The sequence below is a fragment of the Brassica napus genome, chromosome C6, assembly GCF_020379485.1.
Source record: "Brassica napus cultivar Da-Ae chromosome C6, Da-Ae, whole genome shotgun sequence".
NCBI classification, from domain to species: domain Eukaryota; kingdom Viridiplantae; phylum Streptophyta; class Magnoliopsida; order Brassicales; family Brassicaceae; genus Brassica; species Brassica napus.
The window spans coordinates 25,678,825-25,694,404 of NC_063449.1; the positions used below are offsets into that span (position 1 = coordinate 25,678,825).

General features: G+C 34.0%; 1 protein-coding gene across 1 annotated transcript in view; it reads left to right on the plus strand.

Annotated features, from left to right (window-relative positions):
* LOC106398391 overlaps positions 1 to 15,413 on the plus strand; it is a 23,871-nt gene extending 8,458 nt beyond the window's left edge. The window contains exons 2-4 of the mRNA XM_048760822.1: positions 9,045 to 13,381; positions 13,458 to 13,576; positions 13,669 to 15,413. Coding sequence (XP_048616779.1) covers positions 13,000 to 13,381; positions 13,458 to 13,576; positions 13,669 to 13,977 — 810 coding nt within the window. The 5' untranslated portion in view covers positions 9,045 to 12,999 and the 3' untranslated portion in view covers positions 13,978 to 15,413. The remainder of the gene's footprint in view (positions 1 to 9,044; positions 13,382 to 13,457; positions 13,577 to 13,668) is intronic.
* Positions 15,414 to 15,580: the final 167 nt, after the last annotated feature.

The window sequence follows — 15,580 nt, forward strand, 5'->3', positions numbered from 1 at the left end:
AAAACAAAATTTATTTATCTGTTTGTGTAAACTATATATCCTTCAATTAAACCTCATAACGAAAATGAATAATTTGATTTCTAGTTATTCAGCTACCTAATTGACCTGTTAATTTATGTTATCTGTCTCATTATTTTTTTGGATCTATGCAAGTTTTAATTTTATAAGAACAACTAAAATAATTTTATTAAAATGGCTCCAATTTTTTTTTAAAAAAAAATTGCTTTAAATTGTAATCAAAGAGCTGCATAGAATTTTTGAGCTCAATGCAAATGCACCTCTTGCACATACCAAGACTCGGTGTAACATAGTAAATTGGCAGATTGGTTGAACCTGTGGATCAACCGAACTTACATTTTTCTGCTAATTCAAAATTTACAATTACACTCCATAAACTAACAGCACATTCGAGTTAAAGCTCTCCAAGCATAACTTTTAGGTGTATAATGAATTACCCATGAATTAATGAAATTCGAAGTAAACAAAAAATTTCACCCAACAAAGAGATTCAAGCTTATACACATCTATATACTGAAGTTGAAATATATATAAAAATAATGAGTTGTGAAATGGAAAGAACGACAAAGAGGTATGCAGAATTGGGGTTGGTGTCCAACAAAGAAGAGACATCTAATATTATGTTTACTACGTTGGGATCTTTTCTAAGTGACCCACTTTTGTTTTGATGTCTTATATGTATATCTCACTTTCATGGTTTCATCCATCGACAATTACAAACCACGCATCCCCATTTTACCCTGCCATTTGTTCTACATCCATACGTGCGTCTTCAAATACATGCACTTTAATTAGATGATATGATTTCATATATACACGATACATATTAAATGGATGTATTTTTAATTTTTCAAATGAAAGGAGAGCGGTGGTTCTAGGATCTTACACTTCTATTGTAACTGCTTATTCAATTTCTGTTTGTGATCTCACTCTTTCCCGACAACCAAATTCTTTTTGAAACCTTTGTACATATTGGCTATGTGTATTCCCATTAATATCATTTCCACTCATAATGTCGTACGTACATTGATAATTAACTCCAATAAGATCATATATCATACAATTTATCTGATCAAAACATCTTTAATATTAAATTTTTGGAAAAGGAAAAAAGAAATTTACAAACTGAAACATACGTTTTATGATGTTCAATACGAGAAGAAAGAGTCTAGAAAGGAACCCTCATCTCAAATTTCCATAATTCTGTAACAAAACTAGTTTTACAACCTGCCGACTTATATCATAAGCAAGGTACGCAATGGCTTAGTGTCAAAATATTTATGCGTATAATAGATTAGTTATGTGAAGTTTAAAACCTTTTAAAGTATATAGCCTATTTTGTTTATTGAGACCAGTTAATATCATATTAGATACTGTTTTCCTAATTATTCAAGTATTACTGAGGAAAAAAATTATTCAAGTATTACACTAAACAGGATTCAATGTATTTATATGCATATTATGGTCTATAAAACCTAACAATTTGTGGAACTCTCGTGATTGATTTCAGGTACGCGCTATGATCAACTGCTTGACAAGTTTTGTTTTCCTACCCATATGGGTTGGCGTGATGATGATTAGGTCTAGTCACGATGACAGAAGGAAGTACTAATTTAATTATCTGTTAACAACCTTTTAGGCCATTTAGTCTATATATGCCTTAAAAATCCATTAATAGTTTATGCATAGTGGATATGATCAAAATAAATGCATTTTTACCAGCCAAAGTAGAATCTCTACTTAGTTACAGAAGCACAAACACAAATCATGTGATTGAAAAGACTGTCACAATCTTAGTTAAAAAATTTTAAATTCTCATTCTATTCCACCTTTCACGTTTCTCTAGTAAATACTATCTGAATTGTTTAAAGATAATATTTCCAAGCACTTTAATCTGTATATTCTTACTAAATGTACAAAGTTAAACGCACATACTTATCTGTAACTCGAGTCATGTTCGAACAGATGGAATAGCCAAAGATTTTCCTTGTCTGGTATGAAATTGAATACCTCCCTTATGTAGAATAGACTCTCCATGTGCACTGATTTATTGTAGATTCTTTGCTTTCCTACCTCTATATATCATATTATATATAAATTTATTTTTAAACAAATAAAAGATAATCTACTAGATGGAAACCCAGTACGCCACATGCTCATCCTCCTTTTTCTTCTCCTGGCCAAGCCAAGCAGTGATGACATGTTTAAAGAATGCTCACATTTTGGAATTCTGAAATATTTTAAAACATTTATGAAATTATTATCTATGATTGTTACTGTAAACCACTCTCTGGATTGATTCATTTGGAAACACATAACATCATGGACTTATTACACCTGCCAATAGTAGAAATCCTTAGCCTTCTGATTCACCAAATTGTTATTTTTAGAAAATAAAGAATCTGTATGTGTTGCTTTTGCATGTGATATTTTGAATGAAAGATATGGATAACATGTGATCCCTATGATCCAACTTAATTATTGAGATGTGAAATAGGCATCTTTGATAGTATAACGAATACTGATACCATTATACATTTTTTTTACTTTGATCAAACATTATACATATATATGTATCTATATGTGTGCAAGGCGATGGAGAAGCATTGGATCCATTAGTTTAATATTTCTTTATTAGGTGTCAATCATATGACCAAACCTTTGACTTGATTCTGATCCTATGATTACCTATGTGTCAATCTATAAGGCAGTTTAGACGAAAATGATTTATTCTTGGAACTACTCCTCACAATCTTCCGAGGATAAAGAAAAATATAATCAAATATTGGTTCTATTATAATATAAATAACTTTAAAATATTTGAAGAGACTATAGGAAATGTTTGGTGCCAAAAGCGAAGGGGAACATGGGATGGACCACACCAAGAAAAAAAAAACTTTCCAATAAAATAAGCTAAGAACAATAGAAAGATAATAAAAACGACAAACAGATAATTAATAGTGCCACCCAATAGGAAGTTGTTTGGCTGGGTTGTGAAATGGACTTTTCGATGGTCCAATAATCAAATCATCATAGTAATTAAGATGTAAATCCATTTCTAAGAGTTTTGAATCAAAGAGAATTCAGGTTTTCAATTAAGCTAAATGTAATCAATAAGATGAGTAGTTTCAATCAATCTAATAGGTTTCTAAAGCAACTAAACAACAACTTTCAATCAATTGGAAAAAAGAGTAATCATGAGCATAGGATTTTGATTTCAGATGACTAAGATTAAATCTAAAATGGCAAGGTTTCAATCAACACATTTCCCTAAGTCTAGATATCAATTCTAAGCAAGTTTTTTTCTAAGATAAAAGCTCATTTACTCTCATGATCAAACATCAAATTCCTTTGGTTTGTGTCAATCAAGCAATCATTAAGGATAGATCATTCAACTTCTCTAACTCCCCTAACATCAAATCCCTTTGGTAGGGTAAGCTAAGAGCTTGATGAGTTGGCTCAGACATGTCATCGAACACCTTGCGGGCAATGAAATGTCTAGAGTTTTAAACCAAAATGGCCAACTCAAGCTTAGCATTAAGATCACTCAATCAAGCAAGGAAACACATTAATCTACTCTAAACATTCTAGATCATCACTTAATCATCCTAAATCATCCTAACCCATGAATCCAAAGATGACTACTCACTCGTAATCATGGTAGACACTAGATCACTAGTTGATCCAAATCTAAGCATGATTAATGGTCAAAGTAATCAAGCAAAGATAAAAAAAATTATGATCAAGATTAGATCTTTCATCCAAAAGTGGCTTTTGATTAGATAGAAAACAAGATAAGATCCTAACATTAGGTTTAGAGAGTATTTATATGACTTCTAAAACCTAGTGGGCTCAGTCAACAACCTGAAAGGCCCAAATAAAACATAAATTTTCGATCAGAAGAAGAAAAACGCGCGCGGGTTGATGAAGTCGCTCCACCAAGTCGCTCTGCTTCCAGAGCGGGTGTCTCACCTCGCTCCGAGAGGTCGCTCTGGCTCTCTGCTTCATTTCTCCATATGGCGCGCGGGTTATTGAGGTCGCTCCCACTGCCCGCTCCAGCTTCAAAGTTTGCGAGCGGGTGCCGCAACTCGCTTCGGTAGGTCTCTCTAGCGTTTGCACCATTTCTCCAAAAATGCTGAGCGGGTACGCCATGTAGCTGCGAGAGGTCGCTCCAGGTTAGAGTGGGTTGCTCACCTCGCTCCAGTAGGTCGCTCCAGCTCCTCTACTCGCCCAATGATCATTTTCTACTTCTTTTTGAACCATAATGCCTCCAAATACCTCTAAAATCTCCAAAGGACACTTCAACACCTAATAAAGACTTATGTATGCAAATGGAACCTAAAGATACCTAAATACTGATCTAAATTATTCAAAATGTGCAAGAATGAATGACTAAAACAATGCAAATATGCAAGATATCAGGTTGTTTGAGAAAAGGCCATTAACAATTTTGAACTCAAGTAGCTCTACTTTCCCTAGAATATTCATAAATAAAACTTACTGAAGTACAATTTAACACAAGAATATTGAAAAGTGCGTTAATTATTTTTAGTTTCTTAATAATTAGTTGGTTATCGTCAAATGTGAAAACAAATAGAAATTGAATATTATTAGTGGTGTAAGTAATTTTTTCATTTCAAATTTTCAAAAACACAATTTTTGTAGATTTTGAATGCAAATTTGTAGGTTCAAACATGTTATGTCTTACATGTTATGTATAAATGTTTCGGTAATTTTCTCAGAAGACATTTTTAGTCAACGAAATGGTTATAATAATCTAATGGTCCAAGAAACCTAAAAGAGTACAACTGGAAGTAAACTCAACGGCAAGCTAAATAACAAATACTACAACAACGAGAAGGTAGATAGATGTGTTTAAGGAGTGCAAGAACCCGGAGAGATACTTCAGTTGAAACCCATAAACTATTGTTCGAAATAACAATTGATTGATGATAGTCGAAAAACAGCGTTGATGCACAGCAAAAGTTGAAATGTTGACCGGCAAGAACTTCTGGTGAGAAGCTCAAGAATCGTAAGCAACATCGAGATTACGAAGTCCTAGCTGACTTGATTTGACACTGAAACAAGCATGATCAACTCTAAAACCGACAAAGCTCACAAAAAAAACTAGGTGAATCTCAAACACATTGATGAGTAATTATCGGTGAGGAAGAGAGTGAGACTAGGTGAATCTCAAGATTACCATTAGAGACTTCAGAACAGCCAATAGAGTAGAGGTTAACTAGATAACTTGATAAAGCCGGGACTTTGGTCAAATCAAGGCATATGACACCAACATTAATGTGCTGGAGAACGCAAGATTTGGGGAAACTGAGTCTGAAAAGCTGATCCACGAAACCTGTCAAGTTAGTGATTAGGCATAGACGGTCTAAGCTGAAGCGGGACACTTCGGTGTACAACGAGTGAGTTTGTGTTATCCTCCATGAGGAGCCGGTGAGGCAGAGATGGTGAAGGTCTGAAGAAATCAGTGAATCTGGCAGCATCAGTTGAGATTTAATCTTCAGCTTCATTAGACCAATTCGGCAGTGAGGATTTTCAAGACAAGACACAAGTCTCACAGATCTAAAGTTCAATAAGAAGAAACCATTCTGGTGCTCAGAAATGCGTCTTGGCGTGGTCATTTGGGCCCCTTCCGAGGAGCGGACGACGGAGCAGCAGGTGAGCTCTGGAGAGGAAATTTGATTTCAGTAGAAGGACCAACAGAATTCACAGGTTGCGGTGTGGTCAAAAGAGAGGAGAGGTGACTTCGGTGGAAGGAGGAGTAGCAGTGGGAGATGGGATTGTCGGTGGGCTCTGCGTAAAGCGAGTTTTATTAAAGAGATAAAAGATTCTTCTGTCTTTACTTTATTGGTATATAAATAATTATTTAAATGAATAATATAAATTATTATTTTTGAATAATATATTTTTCAATTTTAACTTTTTGGGTATTTTATTTAAATTTTATATATTAATTTTTTATTTTAAACTTCCCTCCCAAAAATCTCACCCCTTAAATCTAATCATTAAGTCAAGATTAATTAATTTTATAGGTATAAATATCTATGTACTTATTTAATAAAATATTTTGTTCATTTTTGAAATTTGTGTGCTATATTTATGATGAAAAATTTTAGTGTTATCTTAGATAATTTCTCTAAATTTTGTTTGCAACAACTACATTTACTATGAAAATGAAATGTTTCCGTCAGAAATGAAAAAAAATATGAAGGTTGTATGCCTTAAATTACCATTTTCTAGCACATTTAAACAATCACGCTCCTAATGCTAATTGCTAACATCGTTTACTTTCTTGATTTGTGTTAAATTTTATAAGGTTGTGTTGGTGGTATAGTAGTTAAGTAGACTTTCCAAAATGATAAAGAAATCACATATTTAAGCCCATTAAATGATTTATATATTTATAAAACAATGAGTGAGTATAATCTGAGTACTTGCCATTTTTGGTATATCTGGTACTTGGTTTGTTTTGTAAAAATAATAGAAATCTGGATTTATATTTGGTTTGTTAGAACAAGTACTTGCAATTTCAAATTTTATTAAAATGACTTATTTACAAGTAATTGCCCCATCTTACTATTTATTATTTCTAAACTATTTATTTGATAATTATTTGTAAGTTAGTTGATAGTATCTAATTTAGCTAATTAAACACAGGAATTTGAGAAATGCCTAATTTGTTGAAATTTCAAACTAAACAAGTCTCTTATTTTATAAAAAAAATTATTTATTTCTTATGTATCTTAAGTTGATGCGTGATAACATTAAAGACGTAATGAGAAAAGTTTTAATCCTCATCATGTATATACAATAACATTTATCATATAATTAAGTTATTCTATCATAATTTAGATAAATTCTTTTCTTCAAGAGTAAAACCAGGTAAACGAACAACATCAAATTGTTAATTTTATTTTAGTACTTGATTTTTTTTGTATCTACAAGTAACTGAAATAAATGATTTGCTATTCGACTGGGTCGAGAGGAATACTTAATTTTACGGACACTAAGTACGGGGTAAGTAATTGTGGCCACCTCTACATAAAACAGTGGAAGATAACAATAGTAACAGTATAAAATAGTATTCATGTGGGTGAGCACCTCCATCAATGGTATGAAATGGAGGTTCTAAAAAAGTGATTAGTGCTAATTAAAACAAAATGATTGATGGGGTTCTAATACTCATCCAATAAAGTCTGAAAAGCTTTTTTTTTGAGATTTTATTGGATGGGTATTAGAACTCCATCAATGACTTTTGATTTAATTAACAATTAATCATTTTATGAGAGCTCTCACTTCGTACCATTGATGGAGGTGCTTTTATTTACTCATTTTTTGAAGAATTTTACACTTCAGCAATCCATCATCTCTTCGAATTTTAAGAAAATGAATAGTATACCTTAAATTTGAAGGTGACTGTATTTCTCCTTTAAACATTTTTTACTTTTCATTTTAGTCTATTTTTTATATATGTTCAATGATCATGTGCTTGTTATTTTTTGTGCTGCATTTTAGTACTATAATTATATTAGCACCTAAATATTATGATTATGGTCTTATAAAGTTAATTTCAAGTAATAATAATAATAATATATTTTTTAATATTGTATACCAAAATATAATAATATCAATACAAACATATTATTTCACACAACAATAATGATGCATTGCGGGGATTTTATAAAAATTAAAAATTATAATACAATCATAATATTTACATCAAAATAAAAGTTACATAAGCTGATATATTAAACACTAAAAAATATATATTACAACACCAATATTCAGGTAAATTTGGTCTCGAACCTCCAAGATCATCAAAAAAAATTATCAATATAAATTTGGAGCAGTCTCTTCAGATTGTTGTTGCTGAGTTCTTTTTGTATGATTCTTGCTTGTTCAGCTCGGATAAGTGGCGAGTGTTAATATCATTGATGGAGTTTAAATTTGTCAACAAAAATTTCATTTCTTTTAGAGTTAATTTTTTTTTCTTGATTTTGCATGCATAACTGAACTATCTCATATTTTTCCATTTTCGAGATGCACGACCGGCACCCCCAATAAAAGTTGAAATTTCCATAAACAAAGATTAACGTTTTCAACAGTTTTTAGCATGTAATCTTCGAGCAAAAAATAAAGAAGCTCACTTATTACTTAAAATGCATCGATTGAGCATATATAGAAGCATTACAGAAATAATCGTATTGATTGGTTTTGTATTTGATATATTTTTGTAATTTGAATTATATGTGTTTTATTGTTATATGTAATTTTGTGTCTTTTATTTTTTGTTATAATTAATTTGATGTTATTGCTAAATCTGTTTATTAATTATGTCAATACCATATAAAAATATGTGCTTATTTTTTATAAATTAAAGTTTAATGATTATAATTAATTATTAATAAAACTACTGTAAAATATAAATTCTTAAGAAAAAATATCTAAGGCCACCATTAAAGAATCATCCCCTCATCCTCTTACTTTCAGGATGGTCTCCATTCAAAATGAGGAGGCTTGTTGGAAATGCCTTCATATCAAATAGTATAAAGAAGGGGATACCTTTTTTTTTTTGAACTACCAATACAAAGGAATCCTCAAAGTGGAAATAGTAATAATTAAAAAAAAAAGTGAAAGATGAGAAGGTGGAATTAAAAAGAGATTAAAAACGTATTTGATCTATTTATTTAACAAGAGGAACATGTCCATCATTTATATCAATGGCCTTGGAGAAAAAACAACATTGCTCCCACTTAGAGAGAGAAAAAGAGTTCTTCACAGCAACTAGAGAAAGGATCCAAAGGGATCGCATTGATCCTGATCAAGCTGAGTTATTCCCGAATAATTATTTTACTTTTTTCTCAATGGAAAGATAGAAAAAAAAAAGGATTTGCTTTGTTTTCCGGATCATGCGATCTCTTCGGATTCATCCTTTGGTAGCTTCCACCTTGGTCAAAGGGTTTCTACAAAGTTCGAAGATTTAGGATACATGTCAAGAAAACAAGAATATGAGGTATTCTTTTCCAGAAGTCTTACTAACAGAAACGTCATACATACCCTGAATATTCATCTTTAGAGTGTTCTTGTTTTACCTAAGAACAAATTATTGGAAAGTATATAGTATATATAAGTTAAATTTTAGTTTTGTTACACTTACTAGTTCGAAATCCTAGATAAAGAAGTGCTCCGATCCCGTAATTTAGTTCTCACTAGTGAGAGTGAGAATCCGACCCATCTTGAATTCACATACTTTGTGTTGGAAATTAAGTTTGGTAAATCTTATCTTTTCACAAATCGAGAAATGGTCAAAATTTGTGGAAGCCCCCTTAGTCTCCTCTGTCTAGTGGTTTAACTAAAGATTCATTAATGCTTCTATACTAACATGTTCATGTTTTAATTTTTGAAAATATCAATTTTTCAAACAATTATGCAAGCTACAGAGGAAAGGCTTACAAGAGATTTTGAACATGGTGTAAGTAAATTCTGTCTGGCGTGGATCTTCGTAGGATGGTTCTAGTAATGCAGTTAAACATAGATCCTCGTAATACAGATAATATTATCGGTTGTCGAATCGTCTATGTGATGTAATTTTGAAGGCTACGCTCAATTAATTTAAGTGAAAATATATGACCATTGGTAGAAAGTTTCCTTGTAATTATTCGATGCTTTGTGAAAATTTAAAGAGACTTCCAATACAATGATTTGTCCTTCTTTTATTGGAAAAATGCTAACTTTCTAATGTAAAGTAATTAATCGATAATGATAGTCATCTGGTCAAAAGCTTTCCTTTCTCCAGTGATCCCTTTTCAAAGGATTTCAGCCACTCATTTTTCCCCGATGTGGGTCAACCTTCTATTAGTTAGATGTAAGATCTCGGTCAATGTCAAATGCATGTATATGATCTTTCTGCAAAGAAAAAAAAAGGTTTAATACTTTATTGTTTTTACGTTAATAATTTGTTCTTCTTTCCAATCTTATGAATATTTATGCTGATAAAAGAACATGCAAGAAACTATTGAATTATATATGGTTAATACCAAATGCCTGTGTCTAGAAGTGATAAAAACGCAAACGTAGAAAGGTTAAAGTATGGTACGATCGGCAAATACATAGATGCAAATCATCACAAAATGTAAGACTATATGTAACTAAGGTTCTACCCTTTTTTTTGAGGAATTGCTCCCTTTGTTTTGCAAGTTCTGAAGGCTGAAGCTCTCACACTTCTCCTTGATCACATTTCATTAGACTATCATCTGCTTCAGGGAGAAAAGCTAAATAATAGAACTTTAGTGATCAATAACATCAGTTTGCCCAACTTCTTATCATCAACACAGTGTCTCATTTACGCATTTGAACCAACGTCATTGTTTTCTTAGGGTTCCTTCTATCCACACAATCTCTAGTGAATTGATTTTAGAGGGAAATATTTTCTTTACATCTTAATCATCCACACCACTCAATAAAATCATATTGAGCAGTATCATGTTGGTTTAGATATTGCATACATAGATATATAACTCACACATATAGTGAAAAGATAAGAAAGTATGTAAATCAATTTTATAAAACATAATGGACTTTAATCTTATAACACTATTATATGTTCAAAATATTAAACATTATATATAAATTAACAATTTAAGCAAGAAAACAAGAGTAGCGCAGGGGATGTATCTTTTGTAGATTTTGGAAGTCGTACTTAATGGGTCTAGGTTACAAAGTACTGCATTAGAGACATTTATTCGAACAGCATTTTCCTCTCAAACGAAAAGTCAATATTCCTAGCTCCTATCGTTAACCCTCATTTTCTAGGATCCTTCTTCATCAGTGTTTCATGTGTCTCATGTGTCCAAGGTCGCTTCTTCTCTCGCCTCTGATGTAGTTATGAAGGATTCTATCTCGCATGCCTCAAGCGAATATCTCCTCTTCAATAGAGGTTCTACCTGGTTTTACTAGCTCATTATCAGAGCCAGTGGGTTCTACTCCAACTGTTTTGGAGTTGCGAAGAACGGTGGTGTTCGTTAATTGACCATCCCCTATCCGTCTGTTACTTTCGGCACTATTCTAGAGGTAGTCACTCCAACTGAGAAATCTCAATTCTCTGCAGCTTCTACTTTTAGTTGGACAGAGCGCTCAAAGTCAGCAATTAAATTCCCAAAGTCTATGGTTTCAGTTACTTTGACGAAATTTGGGATTTTCTACCATAATCTACCTTATGGTAAAATTTGGATGTTCTAAACTTCCTCTATGGAAAAGATAGGACGGTTACTATTCATAATCTCTCAGCAAATGCTTATCTCTTCCATATACTGTCTGAATCTCTAAGGCAGAGGGTTCTTCAACATGAGCTTTTGAAAGTTAGGACTCACCCTTTTTGTGACAAAAAGGAAAGCTTCATTCACTTTTGATCCTCCATCGCTTCAAAAAGCTCATGTCTGGGTAAAGGTTTCAAATGTTCTTTTTGATCTTCTTACTGATGAAGGATTACCGATTATCTCCAAAACTATTGGTGTAATAGTGAATGCCAAACCTTTCACTTCAGTATCTTCAACTGAGATCAAGGTTGTAGTTGATTTGATGCAGCCCTTGCTGAAAAAGTTGCAGTTGAACGAGAAGATGGTGGTATTCAAGTTATCTCAGTCACATCCGTGGCTGCCACCTTTATTTCATGTATGTAACACGCTTGATCATAAATACCAGCTTTCTCCATTGGCTCCGAAAGTTTTTGTAGACAAAGAAAAATCCCTAAGGAATAAGATAAATCATCTTTTAAGCAAAATAGGCATGTTCCAAGCTTTGTCCATTGGCTTAGAAAGTTTTTGTGGACAAAGATAAACCTCTATGGAATCAGATAAATCATCTTTTAAGCAAAAGAGGCAGGCGGGTGCTGCTTATGTGCCATAGAAGAATTATGGGCTTCAAATCTCTAGAGATGGATATGCTGCATTCTTGGTTTTAAAAAGCGACCGCTTCGCTCGCCATGGCGAGTAGCGACCTGAGGCGACCTCCAAAACGACTCAGGACTAAGAGCTAAGGGAGAAGGTGTGCGCTGGAATAGCTAGGTGGTTCTATGATGCGGGTATTCCGTTCAATGCTGTCACCTATGACTCTTTCAAAGAGATGACAGAGTTCATTGGACAGTATGGAATGGGTTTAAAACCACCTAGTATGCATGACACTCATACCATGCTGCTTCAACACAAGAACGATTGGGCTGCTAAAGGGTGCTCTATCATGTCAGATGGATGGCGTGACTCAGTGGTCCAAAAGGACATAGTTAACTTTCTAGTTAACTCTCCCAAGGGCTCTGTTTTCATGAAGTCTAAGGAGGTCTCAGAAGTGGTGAAAGATGCAACAATGCTGTTCAAGCTGCTTGATGAGATGGTTGAAGAAGTTGGTGAGAAGAATGTGGTTCAAGTGATCACAGACAATGCTTCTAATTATGTGAAAGCAGGTACTGTCTATCTAATCTACTTTTTTTCTAGATTACATTCTAAATGTTTTTAATGTTAAACCGAGATAGATCATTTATCTAATGAAAAACAATTTGAAATTTCATGGAAGTTGCTAGAGGCTAAACGACCAAACCTCTATTGGACTCCTTGTGCAGCATACTGTCTTGATCTTATGCTAGAAGACATTGGGAAGTTGGAGTAAGAATGCGTTGAAGAAGTGTATCTTCATGAATGGATACATCTTTTGTCGTGTGCCTCAGGTGAATATGATGAGGAGATTCACCAATCAACACAATCTTCATCGGCCAGCTGTAACGAGGTTTACCACTTCGTTTATCACCATGTCACAGTTCCACATTCAGCAATCAAACCTGAAAAAGATGGTCACATCTGATGAAGGGAAGCAGGGGCAAAGAAACTGAAGCAATACATTCTACAAGAAAGCTTCTGGAGGAATGTTAGCTACACCCTCAAGCTCACTGGTCCACAGGTGAAGGTGCTTAGGATGGTGGATGGTGATAAGAAGCCGGCTATGGGATACATATATGCGGCTATGGACAGAGCTGAAGAATCTATTGCAAGGAGTTTCAAGATGAAGCAAGAGAAATATGAGAATGTGTTTGAGATCATTGACAGAAGGTGGAATTGTCAGCTTCACCAGCCTCTTCACGCAGCTGGATACTTCCTAAATCCAGCTATCCATTACGCCAATCCTGAGGACGTTTGTTGTGAGGAAGTTGAGACCGGTTTGTACAACTGTATCAACAGGCTTGTCCCGGACAGTGAGATTCAAGACAAGGTGATGCTGGAGCTTGATATGTTTAAGAATGCTGCTGGTCTCTTTGGCCATAACATGGCAATAAGGCAAAGAGAGATGAAAGCACCAGGTAAAAGACTCACCCATACGACTTTGTTTTGCAAACTTTACTTCTAAACTAAGCTCATCAAGTATTTTTTTTGTAGCTGATTGGTGGTCTACTTATGAATCATCAGCTCCTAATCTAAGAGACTTTGCTGTGAAAGTACTTAGCTTAACTTGCACTGCGTCTGGATGTGAAAGAAACTGGGGTGTTTTTGAGCTTGTAAGTCTTTTCTATTTTCTTCCTATTTCATAGTCAGATTTGATCTTAAGCTCAGTAGCTCACTAATGGTTTGTTGATCGAATTTATTATAGCTTCACACAAAGAGGAGGAACCGTTTAGCTCAACATCGTTTGAATGACATGGTATTTGTCAAGTACAATAGAGCTTTGCAGCGTCGCATGAAGAGAAGTGACGCAACGGATCCTAGTATCCTAGAGGAGATTGATGAAAGCAATGAATGGTTGATGGGAAGAATGGATGGGAACTCTGACAGTGATGAACTAGATGATCTTGTCTTCGAGAATGAAGATCTGACATTGAGTGCTGTGAGTGAAGCCACTGGAGCTGAGGAACCAACCTACTCTACTAGAGGAACAAAAGCTTCAGCTGCTGAGAAGTGAAAAGGGATAGCATCTTCTTCAACTCAAACAAGAGAGAAACGATACCTCTGTTCTATCTCTTGTTGATATTGATGAGGATGAACCGGAAATTGATTTGGAACTACAAGCAGGTGGTTTCGGTCAAGATGAGGAATGGGAGTTTCCAGATGACTCTGAAACTGAGTTTTAGAGTGTTGATGTTATGTGTCCTGCTTTGAATTGTTTTTCTTTACTTTGGATTATGTTTTGGTTTTGGTTTTATGCTTTTCATTTGGTGTTTGTACGTTTAAGTTATCAATAAAACTGGTTTTTGGTTTTCTATTTACTATGTTTTTTTTCAAAGTTTCATATAATTGATGATATTAGGAATAGAAGGTACCTTTTGAGCGGCTGATACGCGATGCGATCGCCATGAAATGCGAGTGGCGAGTGGCGAGTGTCAAGCCTCCTTTCGCCAATCCTCGCCACACGACATTTAAAACCAAGGCTGCATTGAAACTAAACGAGGTTACCTCAGTGAGTCAGAACCAGCTTTGTGCTTCTGATTTAGCCTCCTCCTCTCATTCTTAAGAAGAAGGTTGATGAAGATCCTCCCTTCACTATTGTCTCAAATGCAGCTCTTTCAAGGGTGCTAATGTCCAAGGAAAAACATGTATTATTGATTTGTGTTAATCCCTTTGCTTTGTTAATTTCATATCAGGTATCCAATTCATACCAGGTTTCAAGTGATAAGGCTTCAGATGGTCCAGATTTTTTGGTGGTGTCCAACTTCATCTGTAATAAATATTTTTGCTTGGCATCTCAAGGCCTGTGGTAACTTGGCTCTTACCCATTTGGTTTTTGCAGATGACTTACTCATACTACTAGAGGGGACATAGAAATTTTTGGTGGGAATTTTCATTGTGTTATCCATTTTGAAAAACTATCTGGTCTCGCAATAAATATCCATAAAACATTGATGTTCTGTTTAGGTCTCTCTGATTATATCCAGGGGAACATTCCCCGTCGTTTCCTTCTTAAACCGGAAACCTTACCAGTCAATTACTTGAGATTACCTCTCTTCTCTACAAGATCTATCAGTAAAATATTGTGATCAACTAATTTCCCAAATTAGAAAGAAGTACAATAGCTGGATGAATAGACGCCTGAATTAGAAAGAAGTATCCTGATTCGATTTCTTTATGCAGGAGCGTAAATTCAAGTGTTGGGGTTTATACCACAAGTATAAGGAAGGAATCGCTCCTCATTATCATTTCTCAAAAGCTTAGTTTAGCCTTTTATCCTTTTTTTTCTCCTATTCTCTTGACAATGTGGTTCAGAGCTCTTTTATCCTTTTTTTCATGTATCCTTTGACACGGACAATTTTTTTGCAGCTAGATTCATATAACTACTCATCAAAACCAAACATTCTTTCGAGTTTGGTCAGAATAATAATGTTACGCCCACTTGTCGTCGCATATTTATTCGTCTTTGGAAAGTTTTTTCAATAAATAATGGGATAAATAATTCTGTTTTGAGAATAAACTGAAAATAAGAATAAAACATTATTATTTCTAAATAAGAACATAACGGTCAAAGTCAATTAAAAGTGTTAAAAATATATTTTTGTACTGAAAGCGTCATT